Source organism: Microcebus murinus, chromosome 18, assembly GCF_040939455.1.
Source record: "Microcebus murinus isolate Inina chromosome 18, M.murinus_Inina_mat1.0, whole genome shotgun sequence".
Lineage (NCBI taxonomy): Eukaryota > Metazoa > Chordata > Mammalia > Primates > Cheirogaleidae > Microcebus > Microcebus murinus.
In genome coordinates, this window is record NC_134121.1 from 31,383,129 (window position 1) to 31,406,483 (window position 23,355).

General features: G+C 38.1%; 1 protein-coding gene across 5 annotated transcripts in view; it reads left to right on the forward strand.

The window, feature by feature from the left end:
- TRIM37 (tripartite motif containing 37) overlaps positions 1-23,355 on the forward strand; it is a 138,237-nt gene that overhangs the window by 111,379 nt on the left and 3,503 nt on the right. For 4 of the 5 annotated variants that reach the window (XM_012767486.3, XM_075994421.1, XM_075994423.1 and 1 more), the window contains exons 22-24: positions 1,179-1,297; positions 11,567-11,677; positions 13,517-13,595. In XM_012767486.3, coding sequence (XP_012622940.1) covers positions 1,179-1,297; positions 11,567-11,677; positions 13,517-13,595 — 309 coding nt within the window. Of the gene's footprint in view, positions 1-1,178; positions 1,298-11,566; positions 11,678-13,516; positions 23,348-23,355 lie in introns of those variants that run through there. The other variant, XM_075994422.1, reaches the window with a different exon arrangement.

Consider the following 23,355-nt stretch of genomic DNA (forward strand, 5'->3'; position numbering starts at 1 on the left):
CTTCTCAGTTTTTATGTATATTTAAGCAACTGACTATGGACTATGTAGCTTTTTTTTTTTTTTTTTTTTTTTTTTTTTTTGAGACAGAGTCTCGCTTTCTTGCCTAGGCTAGAGTGAGTGCCATGGCGTCAGCCTAGCTCACAGCAACCTCAAACTCCTGGGCTCAAGCGATCCTGCTGCCTCAGCCTCCCGAGTAGCTGGGACTACAGGCACGAGCCACCATGCCCGGCTGATTTTTATATTATATATATTAGTTGGCCAATTAATTTCTTTCTATTTTTATGGTAGAGACGGGGTCTCGCTCAGGCTGGTTTTGAACTCCTGACCTTGAGCGATCCGCCCGCCTCGGCCTCCCAGAGTGCTAGGATTACAGGCGTGAGCCACCGCGCCCGGCCCGACTATGTAGCTTTTTTAATACAAAAGATGTACTTTGCTTTCTTAATATATCTCAAAAATCTTCCCTATTAGAACATATTATTTAGAATCTCTATTTTAACTCAAATTTTTATTGAAATAATTATAGATTCACACATAGTTGTAAGAAATAGTACAGAGAGATCTGATGTACCTTATCTGTTTCCCCACATGATAACATTGTGCAAAACTACAGTACAATATCAAAACCAGGATATTGACATTGATATAGTCCATCATTTTATAACTTTTTATTGTGAATCTTTAGAGAAATGTTTTAAGATAAAATTTGAGGCTGGGCGCGGTGGCTCACGCCTGTAATCCTAGCACTCTGGGAGGCTGAGGTGGGCGGATTGCTCAAGGTCAGGAGTTCAAAATCAGCCTGAGCAAGAGCGAGACCCCGTCTCTACTATAAACAGAAAGAAATTAATTGGCCAACTAATGTGTATATATATATAAAATTCGCTGGGCATAATGGCGCATGCCTGTAGTGCCAGCTACTTGGGAGGCTGAGGCAGGAGGATCGCTTGAGCCCAGGAGTTTGAGGTTGCTGTGAGCTAGGCTAACATCACGGCACTCACTCTACCCTGGGCAACAAAGTGAGACCCTGTCTCAAAAAATAAAATAAAATTTGAAATTTGGTATTAAATACCACTGCATATACCCTATGCAGTTTGGTGCTCAATTCCAGGAAAGGAAAATATAGATTACTGTGTCACTTAGTAGTTATATAAAAATACCAAGTTGTTTTCTTCCTCTTTGAGGGCTAATGCTAAAGGAGGTCATCTGGAAGGAATGCAGATGACTGATTTGGAAAATAATTCTGAAACTGGTGAGTTACAGCCTGTATTACCAGAAGGAGCTTCAGCTGCCCCTGAGGAAGGTAAGGAATAATAAAGTTATAATTAGGCAGGAGGTGGTGGTGGGAAGGGAGGTCATAGGGAGTGGTTGGTTTAGTAAAAATGTTTCTGAGATCTGCTGTCCAACATACTTGATCTGAATATACATAGCATTCGTTGTGCCACTGGATTTGATTTACTAGGATATTAAGCACAGAGAAAAGCAACATGGATAATTTACTACATAAAAGGACATGTCTTACTACAGGAGGCATTTAAAGCACGGGAAAATCTGTAAATATTCATCTGTTTAGTAAATAAGTACATTAACCCATCTACATGCCAAACATTAAATTTTTGCTAGATGTGCAAAGATGAATTGGATATGTTCATAGTCTTATTGGGAAGATATGCCCCCAAACAACGAATGAGAATATTAAGTGTTAAGTCTTCATCTTTTAAAGTCAGCCTGTGTTAGTCTATAGATTGTTTTTTTCTTCTTAAAAAGCATTCCAAGTTTTAACCATTTTTAAAATCCCTTATGGTGACCAACCTCAACTCTGCCAACTTATTCTTACTTATACTTTCTGGTATTTCTTCTACATATTCTTTCAAGTTCATGATTATTTATTTAAAAGCACAGAAGACATTCAGTAATTTGGGGTAACAGAAGGTGCTTGAAACAACGTTATGTGTATTGCTCTTACTGAGTCCTTTGTGTTAGCAGAAAAGAATGTCAGCTTTTTAAATTATATTTGACATTGAAATTTTTTTCATTTCTCAGTGAAACTCTGCCACCTTCTACCTCTGTACTCATTTGAATTTCACTGATTGATGAATTGCAGCTCAAAGCATATATACAGGTGCCAGCATCTACCTCTGGCTGCCCTATGGAGGGAATGGGTGGGTGGTAGCATTTTCAGGTTTTTCAGTTAAAGAACAACTAAATGTTTTGGTCGTCTTTACTAGATGGTGCTTCTGTAATGAGCAGGATTATTTCAGTTAGAAGAGATTAAATGGAAAAGATTTTTAAACTGATGTGTTGATTGTTAAAACATTAAGGAAAAAAATTATGACTGATAATCTTTATAAAAAGGGCCTGTGGGAATTAGCTACTTTCTATGTGTTTTTACATACTGGTTATAAATTGTAGTGGCTTAATTCTTATAGCATGTACTATAATTACAGCTCATATTTTTCATGCAGTTACTTATGAAATTCTTCTAATTTGCCTGCTGTTGCATTTAATTAATGCTGGTGATAAAGCAATTCATGGGCCCATTTTCTAGTTCAAAGTTTCTTCACCTTGGGACCATTGTTACTTTGATCCTCATGATACTTCATTATAGAAGAACTGTTCCCTGCATTGTAGGATGTTTAGCAGCATACTCAGCTTTTAACCACTAGATGCCAGTAGTTCTTCCCCCAGTTACAACAACCAAAAATGTCCCCAGATATTTCCAAATGTTACCTGGGAGCTGGATGAAGTGACTGAGTATAATCCTAGCACTTTGAGAGGGCAAGGCTGGAGGATTGCTTGAGGTCAGGAGTTCAAGACCAGCCTGAATAAGAGTAAGACCCTGTCTCTACAAAATTTTAAAAAAAAATTATTAAAAAAGTAAAAAAAAAAGTTCCCTGGGAGGCAAGATCATTTCCAGTTGAGAACCATTAGTTGAACTGCATAAGTCTCAATTGGGGATGACCACTCCTTAAGAATCACTTGCTAGAGTGGGGTGCAGTTACTAATAGGAATAAGTTGTAGCTCTCAGATATGTGGGATATGTATGGTGGGGAGGGGTCAGAGAGAGCAATTGAAAAGCACTGGTTAGGTGTCAAACAGACTAGTTAATAACCATTTACAATATAGGATGATGAGTGCTGTGTTGGGTGTATTGGAGGTTGAAAGAAGCAATATATAATAATAGATGATAATATTTTCTAAGTCCTCACTATGTACCAAAGGCCGCTAAAGACTGCCAGTATTATGTTATTTTCAGTACAATTCCACATAATAGTTACTTTTGTTATTCTGGTTTTATAGGTGAGTAAGCTGAAGCCTAGAGTTAGAACTAACCTCACCCAAAGTCAGAGTTAGTAATTGGAAGGGCTGGAATTTGAACTCAGGGCCAATGCTCTTAATCATCACCTGTCTAATAACCTAGTCCCAAGTCTACACTTGGAACAATCGTCCTAAGGGATAAGTAGGAATTAGCCAGGTGAAGATTGGCAAAAGATGAGGCCAGAGTAGGGGCAGGCAGAGGTCGGATCATTAAGAATTACATTTATATCCTAGCTAGATTATGGACTTTGTTCTTTGAATGGAATCTAAGAAAGAAGTGACAATAAAATTATGTTTTTACATTCCTACTCTAGCTGCATTGTGGAGAATGGATTTGGGGAGTGGAAGTAGGAATGGGGTGTGGAATTAGGAACAATAAAACTGGTGGAAAGCATGTTACATTAATTTAGATGAGCGATGATATTTTTACTATTAATTTCAGCTTCCATATTGCTTTATCAATTTTTCGATGTAAAATAGCTAGTTAGCATGAAAAACTCTGAAAGTTTTTGCCATCAGTTTATTTATTTAAAGCTAATTGAAAGTTTATCCTAAACTGGAAAAAAGCATTTGCTTGGCCACATTTAGGATCGGCATAGCACATTATTCAGGTGAGATTTAGAGCTAAGGTCAGTGTGATTCTGTAATACACTTTATCTTTATATATGGAGTGTTGCGGTGAGCACCTAGAACTCAAGAGTTGCTGTGAACGTTCAAATCAACAGTGACACAAGTACACCCTTGCAGTTTGTTGATACCTAAACTGTTTGTTTACCCCCAGAGTCCCAGGATAGGCCATGAGAAGGACACTAACTAATGAGGCTCAGAGAAGAGAGTACAATAGACAAAAGGAGCTCTGTGTTCCTTGGAATCGGCTTTGTTTGTAGAGGAGAATGGGACCTTGCTCACAGTGCTGGATAATGTTCTATCATCAGCCAGTTCTCAGGAAAACTTTATTTTTCACAACTACCTGTAAGCCTTGGTAAACGAGTGGATTTGTATCTGTGCTTAGTAGAAACAAGGCTCTTTATTTTAGTTGAATACACATAGAGAAGATATTATGTCTTTCTCAGAGGGAAGTCATTCTCAAGAACTTTTAAGTCACTGTCTGTGGTACTGGCTAGGAATTTTGGGATTACTAAAGTGTTCTCACGATTGCTCTTAAACATCAATTAAAATATAACTTTTTTCTTAGACATGACAATGGTGAATGGGCATTTTCATTTTTAACTGGGAACATAGGGGACAACTTGTTTAATGGCCTATTGCTGAAAAGCTTGACTTTTTTTTTTATTATTAGTAATCTACAGAACTCCTGGGTAGGTAGGACAGTTTGTTTCTTCTGTGTAGAACTGGAGACTTTACTCTTAATTCCTGCTGAAGTGGCACAGACCCCTTTCAGTTAAGTCACCAGTACTCCAAACACCCATCCCAGAAAAGAGCTTTGACATGCCTATTAAAACCCTTGCTGGCAGCCTGTTTTAGAGGAATAAAAATTCTGATGGTTTTCCATTGCTGATCTCTTTTAGGATAATCAATTAAGATGCTTTTAACAAAAGTTATCAAAAAGTGCATCAACTGAAAAAAAATACATCAACTGACTTAAATAATAAGGACAATGGACTCTCTTATATTAACAAGATGTCTCCCAATAACAAGAAGGCACGCCTAAGTAGGGCAGTTTTAGGATTAGAAAATTTAGCTGTTCAGTGTCATCAAGAACTTTTTTTTTTTTTTTTTTTTGAGACAGAGTCTCACTTTGTCACCCAGGCTAGAGTGAGTGCCGTGGCATCTGCCTAGCTCACAGCAACCTCAATCTCCTGGGCTCAAGCAATCCTGCTGCCTCAGCCTCCCAAGTAGCTGGGACTACAGGCATGCGCCACCATGCCCGGCTAATTTTTTCTATATGTATTAGTTGGCCAATTAATTTCTTTCTATTTATAGTAGAGACGGGGTCTCACTCTTGCTCAGGCTGGTTTTGAACTCCTGACCTCGAGCGATCCGCCCGCCTCGGCCTCCCAGAGAGCTAGGATTACAGGCGTGAGCCACCTTGGCCGGCAAGAACTTTTTTTTTTAACCCAATATGTTGCTCTCCTATTCTCAGTGAGTTGGCTTAGCTCCCCTGAGAATGGTAAGATGGTTGCTGCAGTTTCAGACTTGATATGGAGTCAGAACAACATTCAGGGAGAAGGAAAGAATTATTTTATTCTATGTGTCTCTGTTTATCAATCAGGTAAACCTCTCTCAGAGAGCACCTCAACAACTTCCAACTTCCTCTTACATTTCATCAATCACTGGCAAAGAAAATTGACAATTCCAGTCATTTTGTTCCCACTCCCCAACCCCCTACCATACTTGTTCCAAATGGCCATGTGGAAGAGAGAAAATACCTGAACAATGTTGAGGTTCTTTTAGAAAGAAAAAGGCAGGTGACTTATTACTGAATACAGTGTCTGCTGTACCAGGTGGTTATTGTATTTTCCAAGCATTTGAAAATTGAGTAACTTGATTAAGGGAGTTATAACTACGAAAGTTAACTTGACTGAGCATATAGTAGATGCTCCAAAATATGGTGGGTGAATGTTACAGAAATAGCATATTTTAGATTTTACTCTAAGATGGATACAGATTTCTTTTGCATTAACATATCTGAAACATCTTACAGTCAATGGTATCTTGTAATTGCCATCACTGACTGCCAGCAACTTGTCTTTTTCATTATATTCACAAAGGTAGGAAACTTCCAGATCTTAATAATTGATAAAAGACTAAGTGGTATTTTCATGCAGGAATTCCTTCCTAGCATTTCTTGGGAAATATGCTTTCCTAAATCCTGAAAAAAATTAGTCGAGAAATTTGATAAATGGAAAAAAACTATTTTTTTTTTTTTCTTTTTTTGAGACAGAGTCTCACTGTGTTGCCCAGGCTAGAGTGAGTGCCATGGTGTCAGCCTAGCTCACAGCAACCTCAAACTCCTGGGCTCAAGCAATCCTGCTGCCTCAGCCTCCCAAGTAGTTGGGACTACAGGCATGTGCCACCATGCCCGGCTAATTTTCTATATATATTAGTTGGCCAATTAATTTCTTTGTATTTATAGTAGAGACAGGGTCTCGCTCTTGCTCAGGCTGGTTTCGAACTCCTGACCTCTAGTGATCCTCCTGCCTCGGCCTCCCCAAGTGCTGGGATTACAGGCGTGAGCCACCACGCCCGTCGAAAAAAACTATTTTAATTATCCTGTTAGAATTAATTTGAACAATCAACACAGAAACATTACTGATTTGAAGGAATTCACTTATGGAAAGTATCAAATCAAAACTGGAAACACTGATACCTAGACTCAAAGGTGAAAGTCAACAGGAGCTCCTTGGAGAGAATTGATTGCAAATCAGTCCTGATCATAACTGTTGCCATTTTATGTGTTCATGGCACTGTGCACTGTTAAGTAAATATTAATGAGTTTAGTATACTTGATAAAAATTCTGTGAGTGATGTTCCAAGAAATAAGTTTTTAAAGCAAATAAGTCCTTAAATTGGCATTTTTGACATGTAATTCTGTGCATTACTATAAACCTCGCTAAGAGTTGTAAATGTTACATTATTTAAACACTACCCAGTAATGTCCATAGGAGGTCCAGCATTTGAATATTCATTATAGGCCACAGTTCTTTTTTCTTCTTTTGAGACAGGGTCTCACTCTTTTGCCTGGGCTAGAGTACAGTGGTTTCATCATACGTCACAGCAACCCCAAACTCCTGGGCTCCTGTGATCCTCCTGTCTCAGCTTCCTGAGTAGCAGATTACAGGCACATGCCACCTTGGCCAGCTAATATTTTTGCTTTTTGTACAGACAGACTCTCTGTGTTGCTGAGGCTGGTCTCAAACTCCTGGGCTCAAGTGATCTTCCCCACTTTGGCCTCCCAAAGTACTAGGATTACAGATGTGAGCCACCATGCCTGGCCATAGTTCTTATAAATACTAATTATACCATTTTTAAAGATATTCATGTAATGAATAAAGAGTTTGTAAAAGTATTTAAAGAATAACTTAAAAAAAAAAAGAATAACTTAGATTTTGAGAATTTCCTAAGAATTCCAGAGAATTCTAATTCATTGTTTTTTAATCCTGAGGGTTATTATTTGTTAGGAATTCAGAAACACTAATTTCAAGAGGTCAAATTTATACCCGGAAGTTCAAGAACTCAAACATTTTGTTTTATTTTCAGCCACACTAAGAACAGTTCCATGTGGGGCCACAAGGTGGAGGTGACAGTTCACAGAAGTAGCTGGTTTTGGTCTCTTTTAATGAAGTGTTGCTCTTTACTCTTTAGAGCAGGAAAGTTTTTTTTTTTTCTTTGCTGAAGATGGAGAAGACTTCAGAAATACCCACACATTCAGCCTATGTCTTCTAAATATTTAAGGCAGAAATAATGCTACCCAAACTGTTCCTAAAACAGAAGTGACAAAATTCACCAGTGAAGTCATATGGAGCTACAGTGTCCTTTGTTGGAAATTTTTTTAAAACTATAAATTCTATTTAAGATTTAAAATACCTATTCATGTTATCAATTTTTCCCTAAATGAGCCTTGGTAGTTGTGTCTGTCAAATAATTTGTTCATTTCGTCTGTGTTCTTCATTTTGTGAGTAAACAGTTGTTTATACTATCTTCTTATCCTTTTTTTTCTCCCCTCCCCTCCCCTCCCGTCCCCTCCCGTCCCCTCCCCTCCCCTCCCCTCCCCTCCCCTCCCCTCCCCTCCCCTCCCCTCCCCTCCCCTCCCCTCCCCTCCCCTCCCCTCCGTCTTTTCGAGACAGAATCTCACTCTGTTGCCTGGGCTAGAGTGCCGTGGCGTCAGCCTAGCTCACAGCAACCTCAAACTCCTGGGTTCAAGCAGTCCCTCTGCCTCAGTCGCCCGAGTAGCTGGGACTACAGGCATGCGCCACCGTGCCCAGCTAATTTTTTTCTATATATTTTTCGCTGTCCAATTAATTTCTTTCTATTTTTAGTAGAGACTCGGTCTCGCTCTTTCTCAGGCTGGTTTTGAACTTCTGAGCTCAAACGATCCACCCGCCTCAGCCTCCCAGAGTGCTAGGATTACAGGCGAGAGCCACGGTGCCCGGCCCCTTATCCTTTTAATGTCTGTAGAATCTATAGTGATGTCCCCTCTTTCATTCCCGATGATGGAAGTTTTGCTTGCTCTCTTTTTTTTCTTAATCTGCCTAGAGGTTTTTCAATTTTGTTGATCTTTTCAAAGAACTACCTTTTTGTTTCATTGTGGTTTTTTCTGTTATTTTTCTGCTGATTTTGTTTATTTCTGTTCTTTATTATTTCCTTCTTTTATTTTTTTGAGACAGAGTCTCACTCTGTTGCCTGGGCTAGAATATAGTGGTATCATCACAGCTCATAGCAACCTCAAACTCCTGGGCTCAAGCGATCCTCCTACCTCAGCCTCCCAAGTAGCTGGGACTATAGGCATATGCCACCTCACCTGGCTAATTTTTCTATTTATTTTTTTAGTAGAGGACAGGGTCTTGCTCTTGCTCTTGCTTTTGCTCAGGCTGGTCTCAAACTCCTGAGCTCAAGTGATCCTCCCGCATCAGCCTCCCGAAGTGTTAAGGTTACAGGCGTGAGCCATGGTGTCTGGACTCTTATTTCCTTCTTTCTATTTTCTTTGGGTTTAATTTGCTCTTTTTCTATTGTAGTTTCTTAACATAGAAGCTTAGGTTATTGATTTGAGGCCTTTTCTTTTCTAATATAAGCATTTTATTGCTATAAATTTACCTCTAAACACTGCTATAGCCACCTCCCACAAATTTTGATACGTTGTATTTTTATTTTTATTCAATCCAAAATGTTTTTTACTAATCCTAGAAAATTCTTATTAGCTTTTCTCTCTTAATATAGTGTCTCTCCTTTGTTAATTTTGCTATCTCTACAGCAGTCTGTTTGATACAATTTGGGCCATTCCCTTTTATCCCCTTGTTTCTTAATCTCCTTTTTATAATTTTCATCACATTTTTTTTCTTTTGCATTCTCATTAATTTTCTCAGCTGTACAATTAACCTTTTTCAACTTTGCCTAAACCATCCATTAATATTTTAGTTTTAGTGCCTGTATCTTTCATTTCTAGAGAATATATTTAATTCTTTTAAAAATCTGCCTTTTCTTTTTTTAAGTTAAACAGAATTGTGTAATCTTTTATAGGTTATTCCATTTTATGAAAAATTCTGTTTGTTAGTGTTATCCTTCTGTTTATCTGCTTATTCTTGCTTCGTGTGAATTATTTGCCAAAGCACAGCTTTTTGAGACTCCCTGGCCCCATGAGAATTCTTGTAATCTGTAATGTGAAAGCTTCCCTCCAGAGGAGTATTTTATATGTGTCAAGAATGTTTATGACCATTTTTTATTTCTTCTTTTTTTGTTTTTTGAGATTGGGATCTCACTATGTTGCCTAGGCTGGATTTGAACTCCTAGGCTTAGGTGATCCTCCTGCCTCAGCCTCCTGAGTAACTGTAGGACATCAGGTGTGCACTATCACAACTGGCTTGTGAGCATTTTTATATCATCTTTAAAGTCTTTGTTAGATAATTCCAACATCTATGGCATCTTAGCATTAATGCTGGTTGTCTTTTCTGGTTCTGCATATGCTGAGTAATTTTGGATTATATCCTAGCTATTTTCATTATGATTCTATGAATCTGTGGGTCTTGTTTTAATCTGCCAATTTGCTAGTACTTCAAATTCTGGCTTCACCAATATGCCTGTTCCTATTTACTTTTCAGAGTCCTTAAATAGCTATGCCATGCATCTGTCCTGGTTTTATCGCTGCATTTATTGGGAAAGACAGGGTGGAATTGCTTGCTCCATCTTAACTAGAACTTTCAGAGAGAATTTTACATTTGATTTGTTCAAATAATACTAGATCCTGATAACTTTTAGGTTAATTTATTGAGATTTTAACCTCAACTTTAAATCCCAAACCTAAATTTGGCATACAGACTCTACTTTGAATTTTGAGGTGAGACTTTTTCTTCTTTCTACAGGGCGCAGCAGAAACAGACAAAATTCTGTGCTTTTTTTCCTATGCCACTAGGCAAGTTTTTTTTATTCTTGCAATAAGAATTTTAGGGCCAGGCACAGTGGCTCATGCCTGTAATCCCAGCATTCTGAGAAGCCAAGATAAAAGGATCACTTGAGGCCAGAGGTTCAAGACTAGTCTGGGGAAGACCTCCTCTCTACAAAAAATTGGGGGGAAAAATACTGGGCACAGGGACATGAGCCTGTAATCCCAGCTGCTTGGGAGGCTGAGGCTGGAGGATCACTTGAGCCCAGGAGTTTGGGGTTACATTGAGCTATGATTGTGCCACTGCATTCCAGCCTAGGGGACCCTGTGTCTCCAATTTTAAAAATAAAAGGCAGGGGGAGAATTTTAGCTTTATGCAGGGCATGGAGTTTTAGTCTCAGTTTCAACTCTCATTCTATGGTATGTTCATTTTTCTTTCCCCAGTGCAGTGTTAAAATCTTTACATCAGGCTCTCCAGGGCAGCTGTACCATTGGACCCATTAGTAGAAGTATCCTTCTTTGTTTCTGACACCTGTGGATTTCCCTTCTGTCTTTTAAATGTAGCTGTCCAGTAAAATAATGTTTTACATTTATACTTTAGCTAATCATAAGGATTTGCAGCAGAAAGATTTTCGGGTTTTCTTAACCACTATGTTACTGAAATAAATACTTGTTATAGAATTTTTCTTTTAAAATTCAATTGATGTGCATAAAAATTAAAGGCCTAACTAGCATATAAACTAATTTATTGCTAGAATGGCCATCATTTTTGATACACATGTGCTATGTGTGTCTATATAATTTTATGTTTTAGACTGGAGATTATTATTATGTCTACACTGAAGTAGGATTAAAAGAGTTATTTCTATCTCATATGACTCTAGAAAAGGTTTGATTTGAGAAAAACGTTCTCAGTGTAATGAAATTAATACTGGTTTTACATTATAACTTGCAGGTATTGTGGAAAGGGCAATTTTTAACTTCAAGAAGAAAAATAAAACCACTGCTCTAAATACTAATAGCTAAAGAGAACTGAGGTTTGTGTAGTTACTTTCACCTTAGTGTTTAGGTTGAATTCTTGGCATTTGATGTCAAATTCAATAAGAATCTCAGTTTAGTACATAAGGTTATATCCATTTCCTTTTACTTTATAGTGGTTTCTTCTCACAAACACATTCTTCTCTTCTTTCCTGCCAGGAATGAGTAGCGACAGTGACATCGAATGTGACACTGAGAATGAGGAGCAGGAAGAGCACACCAACGTGGGCGGATTTAACGACTCTTTTATGGCACAGCCCGCAGATGAAGGTGCAACACATGATGTCATTTTACACAGATTATAAAACCATCGCTGCTGCTTCTTTTTCTTGTTGTTCTGCTACTTCTGCTCTGCTGCTTTTGCTGCTTCTCCTTCTTTTTTTTTTTTTTTTTTTTTTTTTTTTAATTATTGTCATTTGTGAGACAGCATTCTTTGGTAAACTATATGGTGAGTACTGGCAAAATTTGGTAGGTAATGTTTGGCTTGGTTAGCACCTAGAGAGTGCTAATTATTGGGTAGGGAAGGGGTCCATAGCCTGTGACCTGGGAATGGCTTTTATGTTCATTATAAACAGTTGTAAAAAACAAAAAAAGAATTTTCCACAGAGGCCATTTGTGGCCTGCAGTGCTTAAATGTTTACTATCTGTCCTTTATCGAAAATATTTGCTAATCCCTGGGGAAGTTTCAGATGTTTGATTTCCCCCAAACCCTGGAGATTTTTCTAGCTTACTATATGATTTTCCGATTTCTTAGAAATGCATGTGGATTATAGAATCATCGATTTTTTTTTTTAATTTTTAATTTTTTTAAGAAACAGTTTCATTTTGTCACCCACCCAGGCTGGAGTGCAGGGGCACAATCATAGCTCACTGAAACCATGAACTCCTAGGGTCAAGGGATCCTCCTGCCTCGGCCTCCAAGTAGCTGGGACTGTAGACATGCACCACTATGCCTGGCTTTTTTTATTTTTATAGAGATGGGGTCTTGTTATATTGCCCAGTTTGGTCTCCAACTCCTGGCCTCAAGTGATCCTCCCAACTTGGCCTTCCAAAGTACTGGGCTTACAGTGTTGGGATTCCCATGCCCAGCCTTGGAATCATCAATTTTTACTTCCTCCTACCCCCAAAAAAATTCTTAGGAAAAAACTCATCAAGGGAAACCTGCTGTGAATATTTTAATTTGTTTTCTTCTGTTTTTATTTGCATTTGTTTTACCTAAGTATTTTATAAATAGTTTAGTATTCTGATTTTTTCGCTTAAATGTATTTTATTTAAAATTTCATAAACTTCACTTTTTATGGCAACCTAATATTCTGTCACATGGATATACCATAACTATTCCACTATGAAGCAGTTTTCTAAAATTCACACATAAACAATGAAGGGATATACTGTGAAGTTAGAGAAGTACTCATTTAAACTTACCCAGATAAACTTAATAATCTGAGCATCCCTCTGCAATATTTCCTGGAATTGTCAGGCTTGTGCTAATTTTTAGCTTTATGTTTTACATATTTCCCTGGTGGTCTAGTATCTTTTTCAGAACAGAGCCAAGCATTAGATGATCTGTAAGTATTAAGGCATCTTCAATATTATCCTCTGCTTCTAAAGAAGCATCCAAATTTTGGGCATATTATTTTGAGTGCTGGTGCATTTTTGTAGTGATGTTTTTGCATGTGCAATTTAATTGGCTTTGAAATGTATTTTATATTTGCAGTGTCTTGAAGTCTTGAGAGAGTACATCATTATTTCTTGTTCCCTTCCTCAGCTGCTCCCACAGTGTCCCTAGGAGGACAAAGTGGAAGCAATGCCTTTCATCTTCTAATTGTGGGTTTCTCTTACACGTTTTTTCTCCTTTATTTTTCCTTTGTATTTTCTTATACCTAACTTCAGATCACAGATTATCTGAAGTCAGAGATTTGTTCACAACCCAGCACATCTTTATTGTTTAAATAACGCTTTTGTAAGATCATTTAAAGACTTGGGAAGGAAAAAATATTCTTCTTGTTATATTGTGTGCTTTTAAATTTTAAAAGTTTTTGGCTTGGTCAGAAGGATTTGTTAAAAAAGTAAATTTTAAAAGTTTTATCTTTTTATTTTCTACCTTAGATACACATTCCAGTTTTCCTGATGGTGAACAAATAGGCCCTGAAGATCTCAGCTTCAGTACTGATGAAAACAGTGGAAGGTAATTGCCAAATCGAGAGCACTGACTTGCAAGCTACCTTGATTCTGAATTTTGCTGTAGTTGGTGCTCAAATTTGCCATCAGTCAGATAATCAGATTTGGTCTTATTTTTTCATCTTCTCTACCTGAAATAGTAATTTGGAAACTATTAGAAAGTAGCACAATTCTAGTATAAGATAGTAGTACATGGAGAAAAAATTAATAGGGTGGGAAGAGTTCTTTGTAATGTAACGAAGTAACAATATAGTCCTCAATTAATTTAGTAAATTTGTGCATTCACAAAATTTGTCTACTACAACAGAAGGCCAACTAGCCACCAGAAAATGTTCCTACAAACAATGCATGCACTCAGTAACCTGCTCAGCATCGGTGCTGTGTGTTCAGCTAGACACTCAGTTGTGTTTAAATGACCACCTTTATAGTCAGAGGTTTAATCACAGTTTATAGTTTCATTAGTGTCTGTAGATTAATGAACAGAACAATTATTTGTGAACAGATTCTGCCCCGAAGACACTTTGTGTGAATAACTAAAGTAACACTAGACTGAATCTCCTTTTTAGAGTATGTTGACAAACTAAAATTTATCTTTTCCCACTTGTTTGAGTACAGGCACACTTTTTAATGGCACATGATCTCTCTATTGTGTGACTTTTGCAAATGTAATTTTAAATAAGTTAATGTGGATTGGTTATGTTCCTTGTCATGTGGACACATGTAAAATTATTTCATTTTTTTCTGCCTCCTACTATATAACTATAGTGCAATGAATATTTTAAAACCCTCCTATTTTCATTAGACATTGATTTTAGTTTTAATACATTTAAAGATTCATACATATTGCACAGTGACTTAAATCAAAGTGAAACGGTGAAATAAGGTTTTCTTTCATACTCATAATTAGCCCAAAATAATTTCCAAGCTTTGCCATTGTGCTCCTGCATTTGTGTTTGAGCTGCTATATATCTGAAAATACACTGAAAGTTGACTAAGAGACTATTGAAAAAAGCATGAATAATTATATATACATGTGATATACATTTCATCTATTATATTTTACTTAATGAATATTATTCACTTTTCCATGTCTAATATCTTGCTTGAATGCCATGATTCATAGTTTACTTTTGTTCAAAGTAGTTTGCACTTTTTGTTAATAAAATGAACTTGAAAAAATGTGCCTCTGCTATTTATTAAAAGTGGGACCAGAAACTCTGTTTTTCTCTTCATATTGCCTGTGGCTATCTAGCAATGTAGACAAGATCAGACATTTGGTTAGTTTGTTTTTAGTTTTGTGATGAGAAGTGATGGGCAGCTTTTATCCCAGTCATTCTAAAATCACAACGAACTTGAAAGACCAGAAGATTTCTTCAGAGATGATAGTTTTTAGTTCAGACTGGTTAGTTTTAGTAGTGAAGCTTTTAGAAAATGTAATTCCTGCCCCAGCTGCTGGTCATCTTTTATATTAATACTAAGTCTGTACACAGTTCCTTAATGATGCCAAGGCACACCAGAGATTTTCCTCTTCCTTGATATGATTTGCCTACCTTGGCTGTGCGATTTTAGGTAGCAGTAAGGGAGGGAAGAGGCACAGAAGAGTCAGTTGCTCTACTTTGCTGGTTCTACTTTATTGCATTTTCTGTACCCAGATAGAGACCTCACTGGTTTTGTTTGTTTTTAACCTTTCCTCTTTTACTGAAGGGCATAATTTCTCTTAGACCAGCGGTCCCCAACCTTTTTGGCACCAGGGACCAGTTTCACTGAAGACAATTTTTCCAGGGACAGGATAGGGGTGGGAGGGTGGTTTTTAGGATCAAACTCATTACATTTATTATGTGGTCAAACCTCTCTGCTAATGATAGTCTGTATTTGCAGCTGCTCCCTAGCGCTGTTATCATCACTGCCTCAGCTGCACCTCAGATCATCAGACATTTGATTTTCATAAGGAGCACACACCCTAGATCTCTCGCACGCGCAGTTTCCAGTAGGGTTTGTGCTCCTATGAGAGTCCAGTGCAGCAGCTGATCTGACAGGAGGCGGAGCTTATGTGGTAATGTGGAGGGGCTGTAAATACAGATGAAGCTTCCCTCACCCACCCTGCTCACCTCATGTTGTATGGCCCAGTTCCTAACAGATACGGGTACTGGGCCCTGGGGGTTGTGGACCACAGTCTTAGACTTTCTGCTGTTACCTTGCTTCATATGTAGTATTTTTTATCTCAAGTACATTCCTAGAAAATTTCTCCTTAATGCGGTTTTCTCTTAGGCCTGAAGATACAGTATTAATGCTTCTATTGTGCATGAGCATACTGCTTCTGTACAACTTTGACAGCCTTTGTCACTGAATCCTTAAGTAGGTAACCTTTGAGGTGGATGGATGTACCCTACCCATTTGGTAGAGGAATCTGAGGTTCAAAGAGATTGTGTGATTCTCTTAAGGTTTAACACCACTGGCAGGGATGGAAAAAATTGATCTGTTGCCTTTTCCAGTTCACCACATTTGAACCAAACTCAGCATTCTGACACCTAGTAATTAAAAACCTAAAGATGATCCTATTTTTTTCATCTTTTAGTTTTGAGATAATTTTAGATTTACAAAAGTTGTAAAAATCATGAGTTCCCATACTCTTTGCCTAGCTTCTCCTTTTGTTGATGTCTTACATTATAACAGAACATTGATCAAACCTAATAGATTAATCTTAGTGATAGTACTCTTAACCAAATTACTCAATTTGTTCATAATTCACCAGTTATTTCACTAATGTTCTTTGCTGTTCCAGGAACCAGTCCAGGATCCCACATTGTATTTTGTTACCATGTTTCCTTAGTATCTCCTCTACTCTGTGATAGTTCTTCAGTCTTTCCTTGCTTTCATGACCCTGATATTTAATGTTCTTCTATTTGGGTTTATCTGAAGCTTGCTTATATGAAGTTGAGGTTATGCATTTTGGGAAAGGCTGCTGCAGAGGTGATGTGCCTTTCTCAGTGTATATGGTATTGATGATTTTTATTGGTGATGTTAACCTTGATTACTTGGCTAAAGTGGTGTCTGCCATTATTCCTTACTGTAAATTTACTGTTTTTCCCTCCATAATTACTAAATATTAGGGGCAGATACTTTGAGGCTATGTAGTTACCCTGTTTCTACTAAATTCTTGTCCTCGGATTTTAGCACCCACTAGTAGTGGATCATTTTGATGACACTGCAGTGTTCTAATGGTAGTTTTCTAGGTCCCTAATTTCTTCTGTTTTTTTATTAGAATACTATAAGGAAAAGTCCCTTCATCCACTTTTACTTTTTTATTTACCTGCCTATTTATATTAATGTGCACTAATGCGTATTTGTTTTGTTCAGTTATGATCCCATACTGTCATCATTTTGCACTTGGCTTGTTGCAGTTTTGGCCATTGGAAGCTCTTTCAGATTGGCTCGTGTCCTTTTGTTATGTCCCATTTTTGTTTTTTTGTTTTTTTAAGCATTTCTTTACTTTTTGAAACCATGAGATAATCCAAGTTCATCGTGTATTTTCCCTGCCCCAGTCATGGAGTCAGCCACTTCTTGGGGGAACCATTGTTTTATTGGAGAATAGTATTTAGAAACAAAGATACAGGTGCTGTGTACTTACTGTTACTAGAGCGTCACTGCCTCCAGTCCCTCTAAGTGGTTAGAATAGGGAATATATGTATACAGTCATCCCTCAGTGTCTGCAGGGAGATTGGCTCATGGACACCAAAATCTGAAGATTTTACATAAGTCCCTTATGTTCCCTGGTCATGTATGCCTTATATAAAATGGCATGGTATTTGCATATAACCTACGTATGTCTCCTCCTATATACTTTAAATCATCTCTACATTACTTATAATACCTAATACAGTATAAATGCTATGTAAGTAGTTGTTATACTGTATTTTATCAATATGTTTTATTTTTTTAAAAAAATATTTTCAATCCATGGTTAGTTAAATTCACAGATGTGGAACACCAGGGCGTAGACGGTTGACTATACTTACTCATGCAAATACACACATGTATTTCTCTATATATCTTTGTAAAACTATTTTTGTTTTAAAGGAAAACTGTATGCCGATATTGCTACCAATTTAACACCAGTTCAGCTCCACAGGGCTCATTCTAGTTTTTGCTCTTACTTAATATTTATAATGTTTTTCTTTAACGGTGAGAAGTCTGGTTGTCATTAGAAACAAACTTACTTATAAATTATGCAAACTAATACACTAACAAAGTAGTTAGAACTGTTGACCTCCATACCCCTGTGAGAAACAAGCTTAGCACCTAGAGTATGGTGCTTGTACAGTTCTTTTTGTCTTCATCTTTTCAGTGTTATCTAAATGCACTGCCCACCGTGCCAAGAAGGCCCCTGGTATCTTTTCAGTATTATGTCAGAAGACGTTTTCAGTTATTTAGGTCCTTAGATTCAGAATTATATTAGTTTCTTTCTTTCCTATCCCCTTCGTTGTGATTCATTTGTAATACAGTTAGATTCATCTGTTACAGTCTACATTCTGTCCTCCCCCACATATCCTGATTGATTTTTAAATTTACATATATTAAAATTCAGTTTGTCTGGTATACAGTTCTGTGGGTTTTGACAAATGTCACATATCCACCAACATGATACTACACAGAACATTTCGGCTCTTCCAAAAATTCCCTTGGGCTGGCCCCAGAAACTCCCGGCTATCACTGATCTGTTCTCTGTCCTTTTAGTTTTCCCTTTCCAGAGAGTTATAATGTGTAGCCTTCTGCTTAGCAAAATGTAGTTAATTTTCATCCAGCTTGTGGGAATCAGTACTTCATGCCTTTTTTATTGCTGAGTAGTAGTCTACCATGTGGATATATACTACAGTTTATTTACTTACCCATTGAAGGACATTTGGATTACTTATAGTTTAGGGTGATTGTGAACCCTATGAACATTTGTATACAGATGTTTGTGTGCACATAAGCTTTTATTTTCTAGGGCTGCAGTCCCCAACCCCTGTGCCACAGACCAATAGTGGTCTGCAGCCTGTTAAGGACCCTCCACAGAGCTCTGCGGCGCCCCCCCCCCCATCTGTGGAAAAATAGTATTCTGTGAAATTTACGGGGGGGGGCTCATGGCAGGAGGTGAGCAGTGGGCAAGTGAGCTTAAGCGTCATCTGTATTTATAGGTGCTCGCATCGTGCCTGAGCTCCGCACACTCCACCCCCACCCCAACCTTGCGAAAAACCTTGTGGTTAGAGAGTTGGGGCTCTGAACCACTATTGCCCAGTTGAGTTCAGCCTTATTGCCAACGATTCAGTCATGCCTACATAATGAAATTCTGGTAAAAACTCTGGACACTGAAGCTTGAATGAGCTTTCCTAGTCGGCAGTACTCCGTATTGACATATGTCAACATGCCAGGAGGGTAACTTGTCTTGAAGACAAGGAACCTTCACGTTTGTGACCCTCTCAGATCTCACCCTGTGTCTCTCCCTTTGGTTCATATTTGGATCCTTTTGTCATAATAAAACTGGTCATAAGTAAAGTGCTTTCCTGAATTCTGTGAGTTCTAGCAAATTATGAAACCTGAGTGGGATAGTAGGAACCCCCAAATTTGTATATAGGTAATCAAATTAAGAGTCGCCTGAAGACACCTGGACTTGGACTTGGTGTCTGAAATTAGGGCAATTTTTTTTTTTTGAGACAGAGTCTCACTCTGTTGTCTGGGCTAGAGTGCTGTGGCGTCAGCCTAGCTCACAGCAACCTCAAACTCCTGTGCTCAAGCGATCCTGCCTCAGCCTCCGGAGTAGCTGGAACTACAGTCATGTGCCACCATGCCCAGCTAATTTTTCTATTTTTAGTAGAAAGAAGGTCTCCCTCTTGCTCAGGCTAGTCTCCACTTCCTAACCTCAAGCAGTCTTCCTACCTCAGCCTCCCAGAGTGCTAGGATTACAGGTGTGAGCCACCAGCCATGCGTGCAATCTTATGGAGGATTTTGCCCTTAGTCGGTAAAATTTGGCCTATCTCCAGGTAATTGGTGTCAGCACTCATATAATAAATATATTCTTAACTTGATAAGAAGCCGCCAAATTTCCGTAAGTGGTACAATCACTTACTGCTGGTGGCATTACTGCCAGCAACATGTAGGAGTTCTAGTTTTGTCTCACAAACACTTGGTATTGTCAGAAGTTTTTATTTTAGCCATTATGATGTGTAATGGTATTTTGCTGAAATTTTTGCATCTATATTCAAAAGGAATATTGATCTGTAATTTTATTGTTTTCATCTGGTTTGGTATCAGAGTAATGCTGACCTCATGAAATGAATGTTCTCTTTTCTGGGAAAGAATGTATAGAGTTGGTGTTATTTATTTAACTGTTTGGTAAAATTCACCAAGGTAACCATCTGTAAGGTTTCTTCTTAGGTGTAGTGTTTTTGGTATTTATCCTATTTGGTGTTCTCTGAGTTTCTGTGTCTGTGGTTTCATGTCTCTCATTAATTTTGGAAAACTCTCAGCCATTACTTCTTTAACTATTTCTTCTGTGACCTTTCACTTCTCCTGCTAGGATTCCAATTATATATGTGCATATGTTACACTGATAGTGGCCCACAGCTCTTGTCTGTTATGTTCTGGGTTTGTTTTTTCTTTTTTCTTCATTTTTTTTTTTCTGTTGTGTTTCAATTAAGGTAATTTTTGCTAACTGATTTTCAAGTTTACTGATTCTCTTCTAGCAGTGTAGCATCTATTGATTAGCTATTGACAACATTTATCATCTCTGTTTTTCATGTCTGACATTTTTATTTGTAATTTCACCATTGCTAAAATCACCCATATGATCTTGCATGTTGTCCACTATTTTTAAAAATATATTAACCATAGTTATTTAAAATTCTCTGTTTGAAAATCTGTCGTATCTGAGTCTGGTTCTGATAATTGCTTTATCTCTTCAGAGTATGTTTTTTCTTGCCTCCTCATGCTCTGTATTTTGTTAAAAGTGACACATCCCACATAGGACAGAAGATAATTTTGGTGAATAGTTATCATCTACCCCTGAAAATGGGCAGACCTTTCCTGCTGCTTAGACCTTTGTTGCAAAGATTGAATTCATCTGGTAATTAAGAGTTGCACTTGGTTTGAGGTTTGTCTTTGCTATGATTAACCTTAGTGGTTTTAGGTTCCTATAGTCATACTTTGTATTTCTGATTGGGATTGGATTACCAGAGCAGTGTCTCTTCTGACCCTCAGATTAAAGGGTCTCTGTGTGTTTTTCTTGCTCTCCTATCCTTCTTCCAGAAATACTCTGTTATTTGAAGCTTGGCTGTGGGCTGGGAAGGGAAGGGACTGGCATTCTTGGATTACGCTTACAGTTTTGGGTACTGTGTGTGGTAGGAGGGTGTTCTCAATTTACTTGTCATTTTCTAGCTTGTTGATATCACAGTGATATTTCTGCCCCTTCCCCAGGGGTAGGGCTTTTCTTCCCTCTGCTGCAGTGACTTTTTACCAGTGTCCTAAGGGCAGCAGTATTTGTGGCCCTTTTCTCCCACAGAATACTGTTGTTCTGTAGAGGAGATGGGGGGGGGGAGGGTATGGTGAGTTTCGTGACCCTCCCCTAAGGCTGTTGTATACCTCTCCTGGGCGGACACCACAGTTAACACTTCTTAGGGTTCTTACCAGTCTTTTCTGTGAGCACCTAGTAGAGTTTTTGAAGAAAAAGCCTGCAAGAGAAGGCAGACTGCCCCAGTTTCTGCAGGCCTCCAGGACTTCACACTATATTACAGCCCATATTCTGCCTTCACCTGTCATCACTTAAGCTCTAAACTATGCTGTCCAGGGTCTGCTCACAGCCAACCTACATAAACTAGTGCTAGTACATCCTACAGGTACCTACCTGTCTCTCTATTTGGGGCCATTTGGTTACTCTGCAACCTCAGGTTTGCAGTGGGTTTGGAAAAAGTCCTAATTTGTAGCTAATCTGGATCTTTTTCATTGTAAGAGTGAAAGCAGTGTTCCCACCTCTACATCCCAGAGTGGAGGCTGGAAGTGCTGTGATTTTTAAAAAAATATGTAAAGTGCATTTTGTTGAATTTAACATGAATTTAATTAATTTTAAAACCACAACTCAGAAAATGAGCCATTTTTTATCTAAAATTTTATTTTTAAATTATAAAGTTGATAATATTATAGAAATTTGGAAAATAGAAAACTCCAAGCCTATATTCAAGGCAACTTGAATCTATGCTTCCAGGTTAAATAATTTTTAAAAAGAAAAAGGAAAACTCCAAGAGCTGTTTTCCTTTTTGCATATTCATTTTAGTCTCTATGTGGGGATATTTTTGGATTTCTCCTTATTCTACCTCTGGTTCCCACATCAACCAATACATGCCTTCATAGTATAGATTTATAGAAGTTTTAAACATGGCTAGGGATGCTTAACAGCAAAATGGTAATAATGTTAGCCACTCTGTAGTTAGGGAGCTAAACTATATGTTTCTAAACACTCTTTTCTCTGGTGACACATTGACAGGGAGTCTTCCATGCATGCTCTACAGAGCTCTGCCCAGCCAGAGCCCTTGCCTGAGTCCTGCAGGTCCATTAGTGTCTCCTGATGTGTATTTGGGAAAGGCTGCGCCACAGGCTTACTTCCTATTTGGTTGTATTTGACCCGGTGCACCCATAGCAACTATGTCTTGATTGGCCACCCCTAATGCTCTGGCTATCATAATCAACCAGTGTGATGACTGGCAGGGACAACTTTTTCATCCTTGAAAAACTCCAGTTACTCGTTTGGAAATGGTCTCTCCAAATGTATATCATTCCTGGCAGTTTTTCACATTTGATCAGAAAAATCAGAGCCTATGTGTGAGGGCCCCTGCTTGTACCATGAGAGCAAGGTACATCTCATCCTGAGGTTCCATGACTGGGGCAGCATCTATAGCTCAGCATAAGAGGCCTGCTAAACCCAACCGCCCAGGGAGGAGTGCTTTCTCACCGAACAGTACTTACTGGTTTTGAGTCTCAGAGAAGAACCTGATTTGTCTGAAATGTAAATAAGAAAGGGTCTTCCATAAGGTTATTCCTAGGCCAAGCAAAAGTAGGTTTTCTAAAGTGCAATAATAGAGTGTTTCTTTACTGACTGCTGTTAAGATGACACATGACAACCTTGCAATCAAAGGAAATGATCAAATACCTTATCAATGAAGACAATTATGTCTGATAATTTGGTAACTTGGGTAAATTTCTATTGAAGTCAAATAATTTTACTGTACCTAGTGGTTCACTTACATCTTGCTGTGTGCTACTTCAGAAAGAGGTATTCCTTTTGAACTAAGTAATAACTATATTTTAGGGGATTTTTTAAAAAGTATAAACAACAATGAAAATGTTCCTTTTCTGTCATTCCCTGCTTTAGCAAACCCCTTCAAGTTATCTTTTCAGAACTTTCTCACTTCTCACCTCATGGGTTCTATATAAAGTCATGTGAAGGACTGAATGAATTTAGGGAATTTGGAGTTGAAGACTGTTGTAACTTTGTGAAAGTAACTTTAAAGGCCTTTTGGTGAAGAAGACGACAGGACAATGCAGTGTATTTGTCTTTTCAGGTTTGACTCTGTTGAAATAGAGATAAGATTGAGTGAATGGACTCTTTGTGGCAATAAGATACCAAATTATAAACAAGACCTAAGGTCATGCCAGGCAAGGGTTAAATTATGCACCCCTACACTTAAAGAGTAAACTAATGTGTGTAACTGCCACAAGGTTTTTTTCTTTTTCCCTAG